The 25418-nt window shown below is 36.8% G+C and overlaps 1 protein-coding gene across 1 annotated transcript in view; it reads left to right on the forward strand.

Annotated features, from left to right (window-relative positions):
- Nucleotides 1-14199: 14199 nt before the first annotated feature.
- Nucleotides 14200-25418, forward strand: part of LOC306888693 (UPF0606 protein KIAA1549-like) — a gene marked incomplete at its 5' end in the record, with an annotated part of 33322 nt that continues 22103 nt past the window's right edge. The window contains 9 exons of the mRNA XM_079447111.1: nt 14200-14209; nt 14437-16557; nt 16752-16840; nt 17613-17781; nt 17883-18013; nt 18809-18998; nt 21911-21970; nt 22908-23053; nt 24634-24811. Of these exons, the coding sequence (XP_079303237.1) occupies nt 14200-14209; nt 14437-16557; nt 16752-16840; nt 17613-17781; nt 17883-18013; nt 18809-18998; nt 21911-21970; nt 22908-23053; nt 24634-24811 (3094 nt within the window). The remainder of the gene's footprint in view (nt 14210-14436; nt 16558-16751; nt 16841-17612; nt 17782-17882; nt 18014-18808; nt 18999-21910; nt 21971-22907; nt 23054-24633; nt 24812-25418) is intronic.

Below are 25418 nucleotides of genomic sequence, written 5' to 3' on the forward strand. Positions count from 1 at the left end.
ACTCATTCTATTTTGTTATAGATCATTAAACCGTTACGCTGCCTGCAAAGTCATTGCCTCATAAGGCAGCGAGGCAGCAAGTCAGTTGCCTAGGCTTTCGGACGCAGCCTAGGTGCCGCTTTTGGAGCAGTAAAAGATAACTGTTTCCCCGGTAACACTGTACACAAAGCAGCACTGTGCTCACAAATGCTGCTTTATCAGGCATTACAGGCATGATGAAATGAAAATGAGACCAATTGGACCAATCACCGCAGATTACAGTCACGCAAAGGAGGGGTTTGGAAAAATTAATCAAATAGCGAATCATTTGGGAGTTCTTAAGCAAGTAAGGTAAAAATAAATGCATATTATAAGACAATGAAAGTATTTTATGAACTTGCATGCATGTCAGCCTGTTGCTGGGGACCTTTCATTACCCATAATAGGGGCACTTTAATAACTGAGCACCAAATCAGCATATTAGAATGATTTCTGAAGGACCATGTGCCCCTGAAGACTGGAGTAATGATGCTGAAAATTCAGCTTTGCATCACCGGAATAAATTACATTTTTAAATATATAAAACAGTTATTTTGTGTTGTTGTTTTTACTGGTTTTTGAAGATTTTGTAGTGAATGTCATGGACACACTCGTTTTGCTATTTTTCTGTTGAAGGATCATGAATACTAGTTTAGTAACAATAATAAGATAAAAGCATCATCCTCAACCTTTTATAATCATTATAATTTGCACCATGTTTTACAGAGTTGTCAAAAGATCTCGCCTGATGGAGTTTCAGTGTGAGATGTGCATCTCTCTCTCCTCGCTACAGGAGTCTAGCTGCTTTGTAGTCGAAGGGTCCAGAAGTTTACGCAGTGAGTTCAGTCCAGCCCTGAGCACGAAGCCCTCACAGTGACACAGTCTTTAGGGCTTCTCCAGTTACAGGCCTGGCCTTCCTGTCTTTCCAAGAAGGCTGAGGGAGTAGGGGGGAAACGTGCAGGGAACTTGAGCATCCTCCAGTGAATTACACAATACGTCAGCTATGGAAAAGTCTGCTTCTCTGGAGACCATCCCAATGTTAGGAGTTAAAGTGTGTCCCCACCTTCCTCATTACATCCCCTCCCCTGTCTCAGTTGATCTGACGTATTTTTTTTTTCTTCTCATTCTCATCTCTCTCGCAGTCGGAGTCTTTCTGCACCCAGTTTGCACTCATGTTCAGATCTTCGTCTCAAGTCTTTGTCTAAAGATCTTTATGGTTTAATGGTTGTGCCCCATTCAGAATTGATTTGACAATGCCTTAAATTTGAACTAGAACTAGAATTTAAATTGACAGGTGGTTTCCGCAGTCCTTGAAAACTTTCAGGGGTCATGGAGATTTATAATATTGTAATATAAAATTGTATACTTAAGCTATTCAGATTTTTTCATGGCTAAAAGACACCCATCTGAGTGCGGTCTCTATACAAAAATCCTTAATTAAAATATAGTAAAATAATATCTAATTTATATTATTATATATTATAATACATTTTATTTTTAAATGCTTTTAAAATGCTAATAATTTAACAGTTAAATGTGTTAATTTGGAAAAAAGTCCCATTTTTCATACTGAACATTATAATGTTGCGATGCCTAAATTCACTTGCAGCATTTTAAATGATAGATTTCGGGGCTTGACAAGCATTCTCATGCGAGTATAAAAGTTACTTGCCCAAAAACAGTATTTAAATTGAGTTAGGCTATAAATATAATTATTTATTGTACTTATACAAAACACAGTATAGAGTATATCTAGTAGATTTTGTGAGCATGTCACATTTAGTTTTAGTTAGATTTTTCTTTTTAAATAAAATAATAAACAAAACAATAAAGTGTGATAATACTATTATACTTTAAAATAAAAAGGGAGCATTAAACACAAATACAATTATTTTATAATAAATCTAATACTAAAATGTTAATATTTACTTCTTTTTTGTGTATGAATTTTCATCATTTTTAAACTTAAATTTTACATTTTTTAATTAAGCCCTATTCGGATAGGACTAGTTTTCTAAACTACGTTTGAGTTTCAATTCTTATCACCTGACGTCTGCGATTTTCATGTACCGGTTCGGACGGGACTAACATCTCTGTGTTTGTTACAGAGGTGGGAGGGTCTGTTTTGTACATCTGGGCGTTTCAGAGATCACGCGCTCTGTATGCGTGCATTGCGTAGTCATTGGGATTGATTACCATTAGTATAATCACACAGATACCATGGTGAAGCTAAATGGCTAGTATAGCAAAGCCATGTTAATGTTTGGTTACAGTACTTTTACTTTAGTTATTTATTTGTAGTAAACCCGTGTTTAATTTTCATAAAGGTACATGTAATTAAAACATTATGTAATTGAGTGCAGAAATGAACGCTAATAATTTTACCTGACGCTGATATTACAATAGCCAGTCTTAACGTGCTCTGGCTCTTGATTTTATTATTGTTTAAATTTTTTATTTTTGTTTCTTTGCCGGGAGGCAAATATATCAAATGTGCGCACGGTAAGAGCATCTACGGTAATTCACGTTGGCCAAAAAATTCACCGGCAATCACAGACATCGCATTTGGACGGGATTAGTTTTCTCAGTTTGCTGAAAAACAGTAGGTAATTTGCTCTGGAATTATTACAGAGGTTGTCTGAGAAAAACACAGACATGGCAGATTCGGATGGGATTAAAATCACCAAGTACGTCTGTGAAACACACATTTCTCTAACGACCCCCTGTAAAACTAGTCCCGTCCGAATAGGGCTTTAGAGTTCAATTTAATCAGTCAGTTAGTGTAATTAGACATTTGGGCTGTTACCAAACAAATGAAATCAGTATCAACAAAATTCATCTTTGCAATGCACAGGAAACACAGAAGCTGCATCTGAAATTGACTAGATATATTTACCTACTGTTCAATGCAGAGGGACATGGAATGCTTTAACCTGCAGTTACAAATGAATAAATAATGTTTTGATACATAAAACGTTGAATAGCCTACTGATATATGAAATTATAAAACAAATCAAAAATACTGTAAATGTGAAATTAAAACTGCCAGTAGGTGGCATCAAGTCACAGTTAATAAGAGAGTCATCGCGATTAAACTGAATCATTTACATTTTAAACGGTTGATTTATTCAGGAGCTCGGTGCTGTGGCTGTGTTTGGAATTATTTCTGTTGGCGAAATAGAGCAAAAACAGGCAATATTTGAAAAACGCAAGTCTCTTAATATTAACTTCTTGTCACCTTTACTTAGTTATATAGCGCTTTTTACAATGCAAATTGTGTCAAAGCACTGCACAATATAAAAAAAAAAAAAGGAAAATAAATTGTCAATAATTGAACTTGTTTATTGAACTGTTGTATAAAATCTCATGTAATCATGCTGATGGAGCAAATAAAAAAATGCTGCTCAATCTTCGTGTGATATTGTTTAAATATATGAACTGAAATAAATATATACATTTTCTGCCCACATATTTAGAATTTTCTGATCATTCTGCATGCATATTAATATTGAATCATGCAGATCCCTATAACAAAGACTATATCACAAATAAAGGCAGTTATTATTGTTTTTGCTATTGACATTTTCAAGTTACTTGTCCGATTGGGTTAGTGAATTTCTCTCTCACTTGCCCAACCAAAACATTCACTTGTCCCGGACAAGAGTTAATGTCGAGCCCTGGATTTTTAGTTTGGCAAAATTTGGCTGATTTAAGTAAGTCATAGAATTCATTGTTTGAAGTTATAGTAAATTCCTCTTCAACATTAAATTCAACATTCTGTGTGGCCAATTAAATTTAATCATGAATTGAAAGGGAGCCATTCTTAAATTCTCAGTTTACCTAATGCTGTGCAGGAGAGATGGACTTCAGCATTTATGGTGGCCATCAGCAGACATGACCTCAGTCTGATAGATGGAAACCGTCAGAGAGACAGTGTTTCGCCTGACGTGACTCTGCTCTGCCTGTGTGCCATGTTAGGTAACACGTTCCAGCCTGATTTTACTCAAAACACAGTCAGCCGCTCAACCAGATGTTAGGCTGTAAAATTCAGGTGAATTTGACTACAAGTACTTTTTCACTTTGGAAAATTGTCTCAGACTTCTGCTTACAATAACAAGACTGTTCGTGACATGAGGGAAGCCACTGGTGTGCTGTGTTTATGCTATTCCTGCTTATAATTTTTTTGTCTGTACTTCATAGTAGTTCAATCTATGGCTGTACATGGGAAATTTCAGTCGTCCCGAGCACTTAGCCGCTTATAAGACAAACAACAGAGCTCTGTTCAGTGTCAGAGGGGCCGATTCTATCCCTCACATCACTCTCACATTGCTCATTTTTTCATTTAAATGTTTTTTTGGGAAAAGGAAATGCTTATTTTATTCAGAAAGGACGCATTAAATTGATTAAAAGTGACAGTAAAAACATTTATAATGTTATAAAAGATTCCAGTTTCAAATAAATGCAGTTCTTTTACATTTTCTCTTCATCAAAGAATCCTGTTTCCACAAAAATATTGACTGTTTTCAACCTAAACAATTTTCCTTGAGCACCAGGTCAGCATATTAGAATTATTTCTGAAGGATCATGTGACACTGAAGACTAGAGGAATGATGCTGAAAATTCAGCTTTGTCATCACAGAAATAAAAAAGGTTTTAATATACGTACAAATATAAATGAGTTATTTTAAATATTAATAATATTTCACTATATTTCTGTTTTTGCTGTATATATAATCAAATAAATGCAGAGAAAAAGCAGCCAGAACATTCTGCAAAACATCTTCATTTGTGTTCCACGGAAAATCATACAGGTTTGCAACGTGAGTAAATGATGAAAGAATGTACATTTTTAGGTGAAATATTCCTTTTAAAAGTGATTGGGATGTAATATCGGATTTCCATTTTAAATTGGTGTTATTCTCAGCTTAAATTGAGTTTGTAAGTTTACAAAAATATTCAGAAGTATAGACTACGAACAATATAAGTAATATAAGAGAAACCTCCTAGAATAACAGCGTCCTCCCTCTATAAAGGCATTCTGAGATAAAACAAATGTCAGCACAGACTCTGCCTTGATTGTTCGATTAGGCAGCGCACGGGGAGTCTGTGCCAGCGTTAGGCAGAGGCAGTCACGCAATGGGATCAGCTTAAAACAGAAACATGTGTGGGCAAAGGGGCTTGAATTAATACCAAAGACCTTTCCTTTGCTTTTTTTTTTTCTCTCGTTTACCCTTTTTCTCTGGAATAGCAACAATCAGCAAATGAGACTTTCCCTAGAATGAGCCTTGCAAATGGAAGGAAATGACATCATTAGGGGGGTTGTAATTGATGTCTGAGTGTTTTCGGTAGAAGGTCTTGGCTATAGTCTGACTTTTTGTGTGTTTCACAGCTGCTCCCTTCAAATTAGACTGTGTAGTTTTACCGTAAAAGTTGCAGTCAGCAATCAATCAGCCTCGCAACATTAGCACTGATTATTTGACAATAAGAGGTTATCATATATCCAACAGTGTATGTTTATCATAGTGTCTGGCTCATTGTTTAGTGTATTTGTTGGTGAAAAATCATTCAGCGAGTCTGTGATTGTTAGGCAGATGATCATATTGTTTTGGTTTTGTTTGGGATGGGTTTATTGGGTTATTTCTCCCACTTACCACTGGACAGGAGTTTAGGGAGGAACAAATTACATTTGGGTGTGCTAAACTGAATCATTTATATGGCTTTGATCACATTTTCAGCCTCCTTGTGGTTTCAGCCTAAGACATCATCCTTTTCACAAAGACCAAGAGAGAGACAGACGGAAAGACAAACTGACATCGAACGTAATCCAGTTTCATTTAATTTTAGATCCCTTTGTGTTTTATTTTGAAAGCATCATGCAACACACTTCATCAGTTGTTCATAAAGGAAGTCGTCAGTCGGTCATAAGCATCATTTTATTATCTGCGTGGCCACGAAGAGCAGAGTAGTTCACTGTTTCCTTTTGTGATGATAATAATCACCACACTGTCTCTGCAGTTTTTGTATTTGACAAAAACAGCCTGACTTTTAAACTTTTTTTTTTTTTTTTTTTTGAGCTTTCAAATGAAGTTTTACATTATATACTTTATATTAAACCATTGTGTTCTGTGCACTTAATTTTCAATGTATAATAAACCTTTACTGGCTGGTTTTGCCATCATTTTAAGGCCAAAGGGCATGTAAGCATACTGTGTTTTGTAATTACTTCCATAAATTGAATGGCATTTGTGCAGAAACCATTACGTAGTATAGCATGCATAAGGGAGTTTGTGCATATAGAAAGTCCATGTTTTTGTGACCCTCATGCAATTATAACACTCAAAGAACAGATCTTTGCTCTAAGATGGTTGGTACATCATGATTTCACAACAATGCATTTCTATTGTCACCCTTAATAGGTTTAGGGGTTGTTGTTTTTTATTTTTTCTTTAAGCATTATGTATGAATTGTGTTTTATATTATGCTGTTAATGACCGCTGGTTTAAATTAAACTTGAAGCAAATATGTTATGCATCACTTTTAAATAGTGCAAGTAGTTTTTGTGGATATTTGTCACTATGTGCATTGCCTCACTGACATTTACATTTGCATCTGACACGTATCTCTTGGGTAGATCTCTATGAAAACGATAGCTCTAACAATTGCCAGACTGTTCATGCGTTACACGGTTGCATTTCTGTACCAGGTGGCAAAGGGAGTCATTGCTGCACTGTTGTGTTGAGTCAGGGTATTTCCCCTGTTGCCCGTCTGTCAGGCGATAGGCTGCCTGCCATTACTCACGATAAACACTGCTCATTTAGGCTGAAGGTGACCCTCTTACAATGAATTATTGAACTTGTCCGTCAGTCAGGATTATTAAGTCACTCCATCATTAATTACTTTTTTGTCTTAGCCTGAATGTTGTCACAGTTTCTGTTGGTGCCATTTTACATCATTTTGTTTGATCCGGCTCACCCATAAAAGCAACAACACAACAAGAACATATTGACAGAGTACTGGTTTCAAATATCATACTGCAAGAAATATAAGTGGACTTCATCAGACAGACATAGTATACTATATACTTATACATATATTAATCCAGGCATGCTTTTCACATTTGAGGCATTATAGTAATTAATTAATTCATTGAAATGGATCATTTGAACTGCTTCATGGAAATTAATCTAAACTTGATTAGTTAGTTAGTTTTGTGTGTTGTTCTTATGACAAATGAAGATGGAAGAGATGTGTTTTTAGTTGTTTCTTGAAGATGGCTAAGGACTCAGCTGCTCGGATTGAGTTGGGCAGGTCATTCCACCAGGAGGGAACAGTTAATGTAAAAGTTTGTGAAAGTGATTTTGTGCCTCTTTTGGATGGCACAATTATGTGCTGTTCACTTGCAGAATGCAAGCTTCAAGAAGGCACATAGCTTAAGTCTGAAGTAGTGAATTTATGTGAAGTGAAGTGAAGTGAAGTGACATTCAGCCAAGTATGGTGACCCATACTCAGAATTCGTGCTCTGCATTTAACCCATCCAACGTGCACACACACAGCAGTGAACACACACACACTGTGAACACACACCCGGAGCAGTGGGCAGCCATTTATGCTGCGGCACCCGGGGAGCAGTTGGGGGTTCGGTGCCTTGCTCAAGGGCACCTCAGTCGTGGTATTGAGGGTGGAGAGAGTGCTGGACATTCACTCCCCCCACCTACAATCCCTGCCGGCCCGAGACTCGAACCCGCAACATTTGGATTACGAGTCCGACTCTCTAACCATTAGGCCACGACTAAAGGGGTTCAGAGCAACTGTTATGCAAACATTTGCATGCAAACTTGAGATTAAATTAAAAGAAAACAGAAAAATCAAGGTAAAGATCACCTGTGAACTAGGGGTGTGCCATATCATACCGTCCACGATAATACCGGTATAAATTTTTACATGATGATAAAGTGTCATATCGCGATATATCAATGATATAGCGACTTGATAACTTATTTACTAGGGATGCACCAATTGTTCGGCAGCTGAAATTACATAAGCATACGAGGGTCACTAGGATGGCTCGTTTAACCTTAACGGATCGCTAGGCAGGCGTACAGCAGTGACAGACAGCAGGGCTCGCAAAATTTCTAAATCCCTGGTAGCCCTTCGGGCAGGTACTCTTCAGATTTTGGTAGCCCGAAAATTTAACTAGCCCAAATAAAAAAGAATTTTTTTGAAATATAGAAAATTCTAAATGTCAATCAAAAAAATGTTCAATGCACAAATATCAACAAATACCAATGAAATAATTTTATTTCAGTGTTGACAGGGTATCTGCTGAATTTTAAAGAACCGTTTTTAGAGCTGCACAAGTAAAATGAACACTGTATGAGTGGAGTTGGACAATGTCTATGGTAACATTTTAAGTCGTAAAATGACATGATTTACAGTTTAGTAAAGTTTTCACACACAAAAAGAAATCTTGTAAAATGGCATTTCAGCTTTTAAACCATTTTTATGAAAAGGGACAAAAAGTGGCTTCTCCAGTACGCTAACAGCAAAACAGCACCACGCTCATATATACGCTGCTTTAACAGGCATTATAGGCAAGATGAAATGAAAATGCCAACGATACGTTTCTGAAGACAGACGATTCCCTTCAGAGACACATTCACATAAAAACATCCGCGCCGCGTTTTGACTTTGAAATGTGCAGCGCTCATTTATTCAATGACATCATTGCCTTTTGAAGTTTAATCAGCTGTATCGCGGTTCTCGTCGTTCCATCCCCAACTGCAAGACCTCTTGAAATTGTAATTAAGACTTTTCTTATACGTATTTAAACCTTTGTATGGCCTTAATTTATACAACTAAATTGAGAGATTTAAGGGCCTGCAGGAGCCCTGTATTTAAGGTAGTCCGTTGGGCAGGGCAGTGATACATTTTGGTAGCCCGACTGGAAAACACAATAGCCCCGGGACGTCGGGCTAGCGATTTTGCGAGCCCTGGACAGACACGTATTACGGTGTCCTGTATAGAAAGATGTTACCCAGCTGACAGTTAAACATTTTCACCTGTACAAGTGAACGCTGAACATCGGCAGCTAATGAGGCGCACTGGAGTGACATCACCGCCCCTCTTCGACTGATTGGCTAACAATGAAAAAACTGAAATATAACCAAGGAAAACATGATTTTGTGCGCAAGTCAGATTAATATTTGCATTAATATTTCAATTTTGTGCAATATGATTTTAAATGTTTAAAGTTTCGGTTCATGCTAGTTTTTTTAAAATGCGTTATTTGTTGATTTACCCTTATTATTTTTCGATCCGTGACCATTCTGAAAACTTCTGCTTTCAATTTTAAATCTTGTGCAATATATTTTTACTTGCGTTTAAAAAAAAAAATTTCACGCTTGTTATTTTTTTTTATCCGTGACTGCAATACTTTTGGCGGGAATCTGATCCCATACAGCATGTCAGCTATCTTAATCGCGGCTTGTGTGAAACACATACGAGCATCATCACTGGGTCTGTCACGCGACTCTGTTCCCCTCTTGGGCTTGAATTGATGGTAAAACTAAGGACATTATTAACTGTCTTTACTTTTATTTTGAAAGCTGAAGCTCGCGATTATGGAAAGGGGCGTTACATTTCCGATGCGGCTTGTGGTGTTCGGCCAATCACAATGCACTGTGCCAGTTGGCCAATAAGAGCAGACTGTGCTTGTCGGAAGGAGGGACTTTGTAGAAAACGAAGCGTTTGAGAGAGGCGGGGCATAGTGGACCTACAATAATGTACCGTACTTGAAAAATAATGTGTTTTTTGAACATTAAAGCATGTCAACATATTCTGTTACACCAAATACACAAAATAATGATCTTTAAAAAAGCATCATATGACCCCTTTAATGCAAAAAATTGAATCTGTTATTATTTGTGTGTATTTTGGATGCAAGACAACTTTAAAATGCCATTACCAACACAGTGATATTTTGTTTGACTTAGGACGGAGTCCTCTTTGCTTGTCAATCATAGATGTGTTACATGACTTTCAGTTGTAGTGTTTTGAAAACTGGGTCAACAATCCATTTTGATTGGCCTAGCACAGAAATGGGTGGTTGTGGCTTTAATTTTTTATTGAATGGCTCCTGAGGGAATAGGGATCTGAGAATAGAAATCTAAATGTCCGAGCACTCATCTGATGAAGTCAGAGGTCAGGCAGTAATCTGTGCCTCTTCTGTCCTGTTCGTTAGCTTTAGTCTTGCTCAGTGACTGGAGAAACGGTGAATCATCAATTGATTTTTGGTTGAGATAGCTGAACACATTAGCATTCACCCGTGTGCCATTTAAGCCACTTATTGCCACAGTAAGACTAATTAATGACTCTCGCATCCTTCTCAAAGAGACTCGTACATCAAACTGTGGATATTGATGATTCCTGTGAGTTTTAGAGCTTCATCAATCATGCAGTTGAAATGCCATAATAATTTTCCACTAGGTTTGTGTTTTATTTAGAGCTGTACATCAATACTCTCTTTTGAGTTTACTGAGTTGTCAGTGTGCTGTATACTGTGTCCCAATTTGCCTGTATACCGAATAGTAAGCAAGATGACAATTAGTATGTCCCAAAATCATAATATGATTTTAAAAATAAAATAAGGAAACGTTATCATGATTCTAAAGCTTTTTTTGTGTGTGGCTTTTCAAAAATGTAGATAAATTCAGCTAATATGTATAAAAAATGTAATGAAAGGTCTTTTTTTAAGATTTTAAGTTAAATATTTTAATTGTATGAACTTAAGTTTGAGTAATAAGAGAATGCTAGTGTTAAAGGGTTATTATTAAATAATAAATCAATAGAAAACAAGTAGTTAGAAATATAATAGAGAGTGCAAGTGTTTTTTTTTTCTTTTTTTAATAAAAAAGAAAACAATTAGAATTAGAATAGAGAGTGCTAGAGTTAGAGGGTCAAATGAAGATGGAAGAGATGTGTTTTTAGTCGTTTCTTGAAGATGGCTAAGGACTCAGCTGTTCCGATTGAGTTGGGCAGGTCATTCCACCAGGAGGGAACAGTTAATGTAAAAGTCTGTGAAAGTGATTTTGTGCCTCTTTGGGGTGGCACTTTAGCTTCTAGAGGGCACATAAGTCTGAAGTAGTGAATTTAGGTAAAGGGGTGCAGAGCAACTGTTATGCAAACATTTGCATGAAAATTTGAGATTACATGATAAATGGAGAAAACCGAAAAATCAAGGTAAAGATATCTTGTGATCAGAATATTTATTGTATATTCCAATCAAGCTGTAGTTTTGTCAAATTAATGAAAAATATGAAATTAGCCATAGCAAGACAAATTTAAAATGCCATTACCAACACAATGATATTACACACAGCAATACTTCCTGCATCTAACAACAGCAAGTAGACAATCATGATTCATGTAGTGTAAACAAAAAGCTGAAAGTATTAAAAAGGGATTTCAATAACTTAATGTGTCAATAGGAAATATGAAAATGATGTTATTTTAGTATCATTTATATAATTTTATAATATTATTAATATTTTCAATTAGCTTTTATTTTCATACTGTTTTAATTTTAATTTGTTCTTTAGATAATTTTAATAATTTTTCTGTTTTTTTAATATTTCTATTTCTATTTAATAGATTTTATTTAAGTTTTAGTCATTTTAGTACTTTATATCAGCCAAGGCAGCTGATATATACGTTTAATTTATTTCAGGTTTATTGCAACGAAAACTTTTTTAATAGTTGATGGTGTCTTTTACGCTTTACGTACTTTTTCCTCACTGTAATTAAGGTTTAACAACTGTTTCTCTTTATTCTGCTTCATACTCTTTCTCTGTTATTTAGTTGATCCTCTGTTTTACACAGCCACCTGCTTTATAGGGGTTTCAAACACTTGGCGCAGAGCATTTCTGTGAGTAATGCAGCCTCATAGACTAGCAAAGAACTATTTACTCTGAAGAAGCCCAAACAGAGCATATTGGCCTGATTAATTTAGCATAAGATGCTATACTTTTGCTACAGTGCTGTTCTGTGATTTATATTTGATAAAAATTACATAATTAATGCCAAAAACCATTTCTCTCTTCTTTTTTTCATCGTCTTTAAAGTGGTCAGTGGATTTGGCTGATGCTATGGAACTTTCTCTAATGCTGTTTCTTTTGATGACAGAGCCAGAGTTTTATATGAAGGCGTGTTCTCCCTGACATGCATGTCTTATGTTCTTTTTTGGGGAGTCTAAATATAGAATTGTGGGTTAACAAGAAGTCTGTATGAAGTCCGTGTGTCGGGGGAGATTCTTCAGAAGGCTGAGTGATGTCTGTTATTGCTGAGTCACAAATCCGTCTGGCTTATGCTTTGAAGCTGAGACGTTGTTGAAATATTACTATGTTTCTATGAATCATATTCAAGTTATGAGTTTCATAATGCTGTGTCTACATGTGTAATCTCTTTTGAACCTTGAGCTGCATTGAATGTTATTTGTTGCAGATGACTGGCTGTTCCTGTATTACCATTTGAATATAAATGGCAAAACAGGTAGCATGAATGAAGCATTAAAAAGGTATAAATGAACCTTTTTATGCCAAAAGTGGAGTATCTTCTGTGTTTTTGGTTTATTCTGCTTCTTTGGTATCACAGTCCTTGAAAACAGAAAACAGTTTATCTTTCATTTTTTATGGTTGGCTTGTAAATAATGAGGTAAAGAATAGCATATGACCTAGTTTCTCATTGATCAATGCCACCTTGTTAATCCTCCTATGAAATGATATTGATATCTGGGTCATGATATGATATATTATTTTGATGGTTTGAGAGAATAGTGCATCCAATGAGTTCCAATGTGTTTATTATAGCACTAAACCCCCAACTGTTAGAAATGTTATTCTGTATGACACAATCATGTGTGTGTTGATGTAAAGCCACACTATATGTGAAAAAATGTATCTTAAAATATTAGTTTTTTGGCATGATATTTGTGATCATGCATTGAAATATTTACCTTACAATACAGTGAAAAGAATAAGTAGGTCTTAAATCTATAAAGTGCACAATGCCAAAAAATGAGGAGGAATAATTTACCTAACCTCTTTGGGGAAAACTAGTCTCATCTGAATAGGGCATGAGACTGTTTTGCTCACTCATGCTTCATTAAGAAGCTTCTAACCTTTGCCTTCCATCCTTCGTCTCAGAATGGGTCATTTCATTACGGTGCAGCTGCTTCTGAATACCAAGCCAAACACTGCCAGCTTTTATGCCCAACCTCTGCACCCACCGTAAAAAGCAATGCTAATAGAAAGTTTTTAAAACGTGTAGTGGAATATAAACCAGACAGGCCGATACTGCTTTCAGGAATCCTTCTTGAACGCAGCACACTTAATTATTTAAATACTCTCTTGTTTCGTGGCCCTGGCACATTCCAAACCTCCCGCACATGTGTGAGATTGTGACTTGGGTAATCACGACAATGCGACTTGTGCTAGAGAAAAAGCCTTGAAGCATCTGAGTGCAGTGGTATGATGAAAGTCCTCAGAACTCAAACTGTTTTATGTAACTGTGTGAAATAAGGTCCAGTGATCTCACTCTGCATTTGTGTTTCACTCTTATTTACTGGTGTGGCCTGATTGATGTAATTTGTTGACATTAATCAGTCAAGAATTAATTCAAAATCAATATTTCTCCTAATTACTTAACCTTATTGGTTCAAAGGGTGAATAGAGATATGTTTAAGGCTTACGCAAAGAGTTTGTGTAAGTTTGTTACAGCAGTGACTAACTAGCTATACAACCGAATTATAATAAACCTTCTATATGTATTTGGGTTGCGCCGATGATGATATTATCACAGATGATAGTATCATGTATCGACGATAGTCGCACCGCAGACGTGTGCAGTGTGTTCATCTTACAGTTTCACTGATTATAACATCAGTATTTTTTAAAGTGCAAAATACTCGTGCTGGACTGCAGTCAGTTATGATGTTCTTCAGTAATGTAAATGTTCTTTGCTTGTTTTCTGTAGCTGCTTTTTGAATAACTGAGGAAAAGTAAGCATTATAAATTGTAACTTAATGTTTCTATTATATTGCTCTCATGTTAAATACAAATTCAGCCATATTAAAAACATTAGCCTGCTTTTAGCCTGCTTACACTGGAGTTGGTTCACTTTCCGGCAATGAAACTAAGTAACTAATTAAATAAATTAGCACAATAATATTGTGTATCAGCGATCTCACAGGCTGACAATAGGACAATATGGCAATTGAGCATATTGCCCAACACTAATACATGTATGATTACAAAATTGCAATGATTAGGCAGATATGTGTAGTTGTAGTTTTGTTGCTACTTTTTCAGTTTGCATTAGATATTTTCATTTAATTTGATTTTATTGTCTTTGTGTCTCCCTTAGTCTGGCCTTTGGAGGCTCCAAACCTGCCAAATGAGTCTTCAGTGGAAGTGCTACGTAATGCATTCTCCACCTTGTCTGGATTTACTCTTTCACCTAGTTCGGATCCATCCAAAGCCACAGAGAATTACAATCACAATGTTAACACTGGATCGGTATTCGCTTACTCCCTGAACTCTGCCACAAGCCCAGAACCTCTTGCAACACCTCCTTTACTTTCCTTAAAGTCTGGAGAGGGAGATGGATATACCCCCAGAGGTTCCGCCAGACAGTCTCGACAAATAAATTCTCCAGTGCCTACCTCCCATAATGTGCCCTTATCTTTGTCTGCTATCAGCCCAGCTCCTCAAATATCACCGACTACAGGTTCATCTGTGCCGTCTAGCTTGCCTTCAGTTGGAGAAGATTCTCCCGAGCCTCCTGTTCCTTCCCCTCAAACGCAGTATGGGACTGTGGGAGTCAGTGACTCTGAGGTTCCTTTTGGAGACAGATTGGAGCCATCTAGCAGAATCCAAGACCTCCAGTTACAAACCAGCAATGACCCAAACACCCAGCTAGGCTATCAGCAGTTGGAGCCAAGTCATGTGGGTTTCGTACACCATCAAATGACTTCAGTGTCTGTCGAGCCAACTATGGGCCCACCCGAAGACCTTTTCCCAACCAACACTATGGATGTGGAGTATGGCTCTGGAGATTACCTAGAAACAATGTCCTTCATGGGATCTGAAAGCAATGACTATTCACTGGTTAGCAATCTAGTCACTGATGTGTATGACTTTGAAGACTCAAATTCAGAGACCTATGACACCACGTTCCCCTCAAGAATGGTGATGTCATTTTCCAGCAAACACTTGTATCCCTCCTCTTCCAGTGTTACTTATTCTTTCTCCAGTAAACCTGTTGAAAGTTCCAGTTTCAAAAGCAATTCAACCTCGAATGGAGCCACCACTGACTTGACCAAACACCTAACAACCTTTCAGAGTTTTACAACCGTTGTGCCCTTTACCATGTCAATACCTCCAGTTTACACCAGTATTTTGACATCAGACGTTGGCCACACCATTTCAACCATCCAGCCAACCAGAGTCCATTCTTTACCCATTCGCCCGACAACTTCAGATGTCTTAAACCAGAACCAGTCTGTCAACGAGAGCTCAGAGTTGGCATCTGACTGGCCAGGCACTGTTACAGTCCAAACCACCGATGTTCTTTTACCAGATATGAACAGTTTAGAGTACTACACCATCCAGTTGACCAAGGACAATGGTAGCTTTCCAGAACCCACTGCCAATCAGACAACCTCTAGTGTTTTGTCTTTCATTCCGGTTGGCACCACACATATTGTGAGCACTAAAACCTACACCATTGACCCAAGTTACATGCTAACAGCTTTGTTTGATGAAGATCTACAGCCTACAGGTAACAGTTCCTGGGCTGAGGAATCCTCAACAGATATCTCTGGATTTGAACCTTTTAACACCACTATCTTGGATCCCTCTGAAGTTGTACCAAGTTTAACAGATACTACACTGCCATATTTGGAGCCGTCATTTACACCAACAATAGACCCTTCAACTTCATTGGGAGATATAAACTCAACCACTGATTGGGCTACCACACCTTTTATACCATACAACACTTCCTTACTGGTGACTACCCCACCTCCAGTGACCGAGGACCCAGATGGCTTTTCTTCTGTTAATGACAGCCAATGGATTATCACCTCAATTCCAACAGAGACCCTCTTTCCTAGTAGTGTACTTCCCACTGTTTTAGTAACCAGCTTTATCAGTGTTTCTGAAAACCCAACTGACTCAACCTTCAACATCACCTCCACCCCTCCTGCAACGGTGATGGCTGATGAAGGATTCGTGTCTGGAACAACACCTGACACCATGGTTACTGATAGCGATAACACAACACTGATCGGTAGCCTTACAACCACGTCCTCCCCAGTATTACGTAATGACACTACTGTGGCACCTTTCTCAAGCTCCAACAACACAACAGTGACTACCCTGAACGACACATCAGTTACAACCCAATCCACAACTCTCCCAACAACCACTGCCCGGAAATATCTCTGCAACATCACTAAACCTGACACCTACTTGATCAGAGTTGGTAAGACATAACAAAAATGAACTTGCTGCACATTTTTACACCAGAAAGTTGTTCATGTCCATTTTTGAAGATAAATGTGTAACTCAATACATAAAGCACCTTAAGCAATAACTGGATTAGCAACCATGCAAACATTAGAGTATTTTTATTTTAATATTTAAGGTCCCAAAAATAACATACTTGCTCTGTTGTAGGGTTTCCTCCTGGGTCCACTGCTGGATATGCCAAGGCCAAAGTCAGAGAGATTCTCAAAGCAGAATATAACCGCTCTGTGGAGCTACAGGTACTGTGGACATAATGAATAGATTTCTTTTTCTCTTTTTTGTTTGTTGATTTAAAGCAGTGACAGCAATTGTACTTCATCTAAGAGTATTTAAACAGTATTACAATACAACTACAATTGCAAATATCTATGTTATAGATGCTGTTTTCATTAATTGCTAGATTATGGAATATTTGTACTTTTAAAAATGTATTTGTTATTCCACAGCAAAGTTTAATTGCAAAAACAAAAAGCTACATATTTTAATGATGCAAAAGCATCTAAAAATATACATATTAACAATTTTTCTTTTTTTATTAAAAGAACATTATGTAGGTTTCCATGCATATATTTTAATGCATATTTTGGGATATAAAAATGCACCTTGATGCAAAGAAAAATGTTAAAAATGTTGTGAAATCTTTGATTAATTTAAGAAATTGTTTCTTTTAAGAATTTAGCATGATGATATTACTCTTGGTTTGAACCACAGAAACTTTAAATATGTTTTGTAATCTAGTGTTGTGTCAGTAGAACATATAGATAAAATCATCCCTTCCTGTTTTATCTCTTGGGTCCTCATGAACAAACCACCTAATTTAGCTCAATGGGAACCAACTGGTTCTTTGTAACTCTCTGCATTTAAACGCAATACTGAATCTGCCTTAACTTTTAAAGGCTCAGTGAAAGGCTTTTTTTTATATTTCTCAATGTGCTCTAAAAGGATTTGAAATTGCTGTTACAAATATGATGTACATGTCCTTGACATCAAATGTTCTTTTGTGTGTTGTAGGTAGTGAAAGCTCCTCCAGACTTTGTGTTTCGTGCCGTGTCTGGTGCAGTGGTTTATACTGCCATATCAGTCATTAATGCCCTGAAAATCTCTGCTCGGACCACCAGCTCCTTTATCAGCGTGTCACCCATCAGCCCTGTACCAGGTCTGCAGTACCGTGTTCATACAGGTAACTGCAGAGAAACTTCACGTCACAGTTCTTGAATATTCTCTCTGGTATTTATATGTTGTTGCTATATGACTATATGCTTGTCTTTTGTCTGTCTGCAGTTCTTCAGTTTGTACCCAGCCATGTAGATGTGCGAATGTGTACCTTCAGTGAGCAGGCAGAGAAGGGTCTGATAACAGCTTTATCTGAAGTCCGCCGACGCTCACAAGATTCCACAAACTTCACTGTGAATGTACGTTGACTGCTTTACCCAGCTTATGGTATTAAGTACTCAGCTGAGTTTCAAACACCAATAACCAGACGCTGAACTCCTTCAAATCCTCTTAATTACTGCTTATTTCATTTAGTTTAGCTTAAACATACACAAAACATACACAACTGCTACATAATGTAAACGATCCAAACGAGAATGACATTGTTTTTAACCTTGAACAAGCAAGCTTTTGACTTTAGCAAGAAAGGAGCATGCTTTTAACTTCGGTTATGTGATGTGAATTCAAGGCTTGATTGCCTTCAGTGCAGTGGGATGACATCATCTCCAGCTGTTTGCTCTGATTGGATAAGGAAAGCACAGGACTGCTCAATTCAACCGTTGTCAAGGCAACAATATTAATGGCTCTTATTCACTTCATTCGCTTACGTTCAGAATGTGAATGCTCTTCTTTAATAGATCAGTGAGTGTGAATGAAGAGACTTGTGCTGAGAATCCATGAGCTTTCATGGATAAAGTGTGTTTGATTTGATGTTTTAAGATTTTTTTATCAATTTATTTATCTTTTAAAATCGTATTTTAGCAACTAAATTATTTCATTATTTTTTATTAATTTTAATTGGTTTATAAATATTTTTTTTAATATATTTTAGTAGTTCACGTTTTACAGTAGATGCTTGATTGATACAGAAATATATCTTGTAGAAATATAATTTGTTACGAGAATTTCTAAAATCCCTTTGGAGAATGAGTCGCCTGATGTCTCATTGCTTTAGTTTCACATAATTGCATCTTAGAGACTGAATTGTTTTGTAGATTTTAAACATCACCACGAGTTCTGTGGAAGTGGCGGCACAACAGCAGAAGGTTCCAGTGGAGATCACCTTTGCTGTGCGTGATATGCGCGGGTATGTGCCAGGGACAGAGGTGAGCACCCAGCTTCGACAGCTCAGCGTGGTCGAGTACAGCTACTACCTGGGTTACCCTGTACGGCAGATCGCAGAACGTGAGTCCACACACTGATTTCTGTATAATTACATAAATACACTTGCAAAACAACTGCTATGCACAACAGTTTAATGTGGTCATACTGGGTTTTAGAACAGTGTAGTTGATTAGACTGTGGGCACCCATCAGGTTAGCCAAAGTGGTCCATCTACTGGTATTCTAGCTTTTAAAGGGGTCATATGATGCGATTTCAAGTTTTCCTTTCTCTTTGGAGTGTTACAAGCTGTTTGTGCATAGATAAGATCCCTGAAGTTGCAAAGACTAAAGTCTCAAACCCAAAGAGAAATTCTTCATAAAAGTAGTGTTGTTTTTGGCGGCCTGTTTTAATTTTAGTTTTAGTCAAGTCTTTGTATGAAGCTGTCATTTTAGTTTTTATTAGTTTTAGTCGCGTTCATACTTTATATTTTAGACATCCATCAATTAGTGATGAAAAAAATTGCCGCGCTGGTGGAAACAACACGAGACCGTGCCGCGACTGTCAAGAGCGGCGCGACGGTGTTTAGAGTCCCGCAGCAGCAGAGAGCATGCAGTCAGCGCAGCTGAAGAGTTCTGCGTTCAAATACACGCAATAGGCTGAAGCTTGCAGCAAAGCCCCAGCAAAAGTAATTATCATGAATGTGTTCGGGTGGAAATAGTAAGATAAGTTTTTTAATTATTTACTAAAAAACTTGTGTTTTCTGTCGGTGTCGCAAAGATGAAGATGATGATCCTGATTCGCCATCTCCTCATTAGACGCACCTTTAGAGAGAAGTGCATCTTGACGGATTATAATGAAAGAGTTTTTGTTTTCGATTAGATTTATTTTGTTAAGTAGTAATTTAAAGCTTTCTATAGATATCATGTCTGTGAGGCATGTATTCGCTGATTTTCGGTTCATTTTTGTGAAGCACTCCTGTTCAAGACGAGACGGCCTTTTTTATATATATTTTATCAAAAGTTTTGTTGATATTGTGAGTGCACACAAATAAAAGTAGACCCTTTACAGTTACGAATGATAAATTGATCAAACATGGCTATGATCAGGCTGCCGGTCTGCCGCTGGCCGCTTGGTCATTACTTTAACAAACAAAAAAATGTTCCAAACGTTTTTCTAAACTACCTTAATAAAAAAAACTTAACGAAATATAATCACTTTGCCATTACATACAAAACTGAACTATTTTAATAGCTGAAACAGTAGGCTATAACCTGATTTGGGAGAAGTGGGAAAGGGACGGACTCGGGCTGGTAATTCTGTTAAGCTCTCGTATTGTTACCTTATAGACTCTCGTATTGTTACCTTATATCCATTCCAGACACGGAAGATGCTCTGATTTGAATTTACCAACCAAACATGTTAGAAGTAGCCTACACACACATCTCCCAAAGATGTGTGTGCCATCGGTCCCTTTCTCTGTGTCAGACTTAACTTTGTTGTCATCTTCTAAATAATGCCGCGAGTGGGGCTTGAGGAAGTGACGTCGCCTGCATCTGCGCAGTGTGACCTGATGCAGCCCCTGAAGTGAGACGCAGGAAACAGAAATACTGCAAAATAATAATAATAACGCGACTAAACGAGACAAAATAAAGTTATAACATTTAGTTTCATCTCGTTTTGGTCAACGAAAATTAAGAGACATTTTAGCATAGTTTTTTTTTTGTAAACCACATTTAGTCTCGTTTTTATTCGTCAACAATATTGCATTATACATTTAATTATAGTCATGACCAGCATTTACGTTGCGTCTCGTCTTGTTTTCGTCACGTGATAAAGGTTTGTTGATGACGATATTTTGTCATAATTTTCATTGACGAAAGCAACACTACATAAAAGTTGAGACTTGTCCACGCCCTCCTAAAAACGGCCTATTTAAACACGCCCCCACATGTCTACGTCACTGTGTGGGAAGATGTGCATAACACCGCTCAAATGTATATACAAAGAAAGAGGGTGTGATTTTTTTTTTTTATTCTCACTGTAGTATTGTTGCTGCCACCGGCGCCATGTCCTGGAGACGCTGTGTTACATTGTGAAAGCAAAACTACTTTGTTTGGGCTTCCAAAAGAGGACACAACTAGTAATCAGTGGTTAAGTTGTATTTACAACACTGTTCCAGAACAGTTCAATACAAATATTAGAGTGTGTGCAGCGCATTTTACGGAGGACTATTTCCTGAACCTGGGAGAGTAACCTACACTGCCAGCTGTACACAAAGGCTGTTTCTATAAAGTGGGGCAATTCCAACTTTGCAAGGACAGTCTGGCGCTTCTGATTCACAGCCTTGTAAGTATGTTTTCATATTTAAAGAATTTGCCACTGACTTTTCAAACGCGAATTTTGAGTGTAGAGTAGCGCTTGTTTATCGTTTCTCCGATCACAAATGCAGATGTGGTAATGTTTACGCGGCACGATACAACGCGATGTGTAAAAAGACTGTATAAGTCATTATAATCAGTAATTATGTCCCTACTGGATGCAACAAATGCCTCGTTTATAGTGGGTTTTATTGTTTTTGTCTCGTCGCGCCGGGACACATCACAATACGATAAGAGGCGTAACATATCCGTCACACACTTGAGGTATTCGGCCAATCACAACGCACTGGATAGCTGGTCAATCAGAGTACACCTCGCTTCTCAGAACGATGAGCTTTGTAAAAATCGGCGCGTTTCAGAAAGGCAGAGCATAGAGGAGCAACAATAATGTACAGTATGTGGAAAATAATGTGTTTTTTTTAACCTTAAACCACATAAACACATTGCATTCCACCAGATACACAAAATAATGTTCTTTTTAACAACGTCATATGACCCCATTAAACCAGCTTCAATGACCTGGAAATCAGCTTCAGTGAGGTTTACTGTATGTTATAATGAAAATGGAATTATATTCGTTCATATTTGATGTTTTTTCCTTCTCTGCACTATTAGCTTTCCACTACCCAGAGCTGAACACAACCCAACTGCTTCGTTCCTCATGGGTTAGAACAGGTACTGACCTGCTGATGTTAAGCTTAACACACTGGTATTCCAAAGTACACTACCGTTCAAAAGTTAGGGCTCAGTATTATATTTTTTTGAAGAAATCAATATTTTTATTAGTGCTATCAAACAATTAATCACGATTAATCGCATCCAAAATGAACGTTTTTGTTTACATAATATATGTGTGTGTACTGTGTATATTTATTATGTATATATAAATGCACACACATACAGCATATATTTTGAAAATGTTGAAAATGCATTTACACGTCTATATTTATATTCATACTATTTATATTATATATAAATATATTTAATATATGAACATAACATATTTTTCTGAATTGTATACATGCATGTGCGTGCATTTATCTATACATAATAAATATACACAGCACACACATTATGTAAACAAAAACTTTTATTTTGGATGCGATTAATAGCGATTAATTGTTTGACAGCACTAATTTTTATTCAGCAAGGATGTATTAAATTTATCAAAAGTGACAGCAAAGTCATTTATAGTATTACTGAGTATTTCTATTTCAAATAAGTGCTGTTCTTTTGAATATTCTATTCATCAAAGTTTATCACAGTTTCCATGAAAGTATTAAGCAGATCAACTGTTTTCAGCAGTAAATCAGCATATTAGAATGATTTCTGTGACACTAAAGACTGGAGTAATGCTGCTGAAAATTCAGCTTTGCATCACAGAAATTAATTAAATTTTAAAATATATTCAAATAGAAAATAGTTATTTAAATTTGTAATACTATTTCACAATATTATAGTTTTTACTGTATTTTTGATCAAATAAATGCAGCTTTGGTGAGCATGAGAGACTTGAACAGTAGTGTAGTGTTACTATACTATCAAATATTCAGATAGAAATCAAACGAGTCATTGCAATGTCATAATGTCATGTTTTACATATTACGTTCAGTGTTATTGGGGGTGTTGGATCAGCGTGTGAGTGACAAGATCTTCAAGGCTACGATTGAGCGGAGACTGGCTCAGTTGCTGGGTGATGCACTGGGTATGGGCCGGCGCTTTAGAAGAGCAACTAGTGTGGGAAACAACAGCGTGCAGGTTTGTAAATCATCCATGTTATGTGACCTTATATTTTCTATTCTCGCTTTCCATGCATGAGCTCATTGGATTCATTTATAGAGCTCTTCCTGTGTGCATGTCTAATGCCTCTCTGGATTCTTAATCAGTCTCTGTCTTTGTGGCGCTTCCCCACACCTGCTCTCCCTCCGCACATTATCATCATTTAGGGACAAGGAGTATCCATGGAAACACCCTCCTATTCATCCCTGGCCTGCAGAGCCACTCAAAAACAACCATTTCACCCCTGTCGGCACGTCATACTCCAGCTGCAATCTCAGATAAATTATTGAACACAGCTTGCAGACAGCTAGAGTGATTCTTAAACCATTAATTGCTTGTTCTGCCTACGTAGAGAAGATTTTTCCGTTTCATAGTGACGTATAGAGCTTTTAATGTCCCTGGCCAGTGAGGGTTCACTACTCGGGGCTCTTAATGTAGGTCAAGCTCAGGTGAGGTCCACACATTGCCTTGCTCTTTTTCCGTCCCAATAACCCTGGAGCCTAGAATCATTTATTAGACTCGTCTTTTAGACCCTCAGTCTCTCTGAAAGACTTTTTGGGTTTTTGTGAGAAAGACATTTAAATTTAAAAAAGCTAATTGCAGCCTTTTCAGAGTTCTGATTCATGTGTTTGCCTGTTAGGAGCAATTATGTGGAATTAAAAGTTTAAAGAAATAATTTGCCCAAAAAGATAAATTCAAGTCTGTTTGACTTTCTTCTGTGGAACATAAAAGGAGAATTTCTGAAAAATATCTACTCTTTTTAATTAAATGCAAGTGAAAGCGAACTGGGGCTGCTAAGCTCTTAAAGCACCATAAAAGCATCATAAAGGTGGTTTATGCCAGTGTTATTCTGGTATTATTTATGTACTGTTATAGTATTTATGTTTTTATATTTTCAGTTTTCATTAGTTTAGTAATTTAATTTAATGTGCTTTTGTCATAATTTTTTTTTATACTATTTCTATTTAGCTTGATTTTTTATTTTTATTTTAAGTTTTATTAATTCTGGTACTTAAACATATTTATTTTTTAATTTTAGTGTGTTCATTTTTTATCTAATATTAATATTTCATTTAAATTGACCATTTTTAATAGTTTAGATTTAGTAAAAAATAACAACACTGGTTTATACACGGTCTTCTTTTTGTTAGGACTAGACAAAAATTCAAGATGTTACTCACGGAAAACCGTACCGTGTTCATAAAACAATTCAGTTAATCAGTTGGTTCATTCTCAAAATGTGTCTGAATGATTCTTTCATAAATTGGACTGATCCAATCCAACATCTAATATTGTAAAATGAAAATAGTGTATCTCTATAAACACCTACACAGACTCAGAGAATGTTTTGCAATATTTTGACCTTTTTTTAAGCCTAGATCAAAATTTTTGATTGAGAATATGCCATAAATGTCTGAATAGTTTTATAAGGTGTTTTTATTATTGAATATTTTTTCCTCAGTGTTGTTAGTGAAGCAGCTTTTTAACAATATGTAAAAAAGTGCAAAAGGCACAAATCAGATTTTGTCAACGGGCCTTTTTTTCCCCACTTTGTTCAGATTGTTCAGACCACTCGTCTTGTGGGCCCTGACAACCCTGTGGAGATTATCTACTTTGTGGAAGGAGCTAACGGACAGAGACTTCCCGCCGCAACCACAGCCAGCATGCTCAACAGTCTCGACGTGCAGCATGCAGCGATCATCATGGGATACCGCGTCCAGGGAATATTAGCACAGCGTGAGCATTCAGACTTTTAATTCTTTCAGTTGAAAAAGATTTGTGGGAGAGAACTATATAACATAAAATCACAGTGAACCAAGACTATAACGATAAAAAACAATGATGATCATTTAAATTATTTTGATTGATGGTACCATAGCAGGCAGTGTTTTTTTTTTTTGTGGTAGCATTCTTTATTTCTACTGCTCTAAACGTCAAAAGAGTTGAGTTCAGATAGCGTGACATCTCAAGAGAGCTCTGCCTTTTTATGTAACATTTTATATGTGGCAGGCTTACAACTGCATCACCCACAGCATAAACATTAGATTCATTAGACTAAATTTAGTAGCTTCCTGTTATGTAACATCTTAGACCTTTGAATTTTAGCTCAAATCTCCAATTACAGTGTGCTAGAAAACAGGCTAACCCAAATTATAGTTGCTGTTCCTGTTTAGTTGATCCAACACCATACAATGTATGGAATTTTATTTTTTGCATTCAATGTCTGCAAATAATGATTCTAAATGATGTTTTAGATTGTAGATATTTAACTGTGCGTGCTGTTTCTTTCATATTTACTTAAAGTTAATCTTTAAGAAGACGAAGAATTTAGTAACACTGAATA

Source organism: Barbus barbus, assembly GCF_936440315.1.
Source record: "Barbus barbus genome assembly, chromosome: 22".
NCBI classification, from domain to species: domain Eukaryota; kingdom Metazoa; phylum Chordata; class Actinopteri; order Cypriniformes; family Cyprinidae; genus Barbus; species Barbus barbus.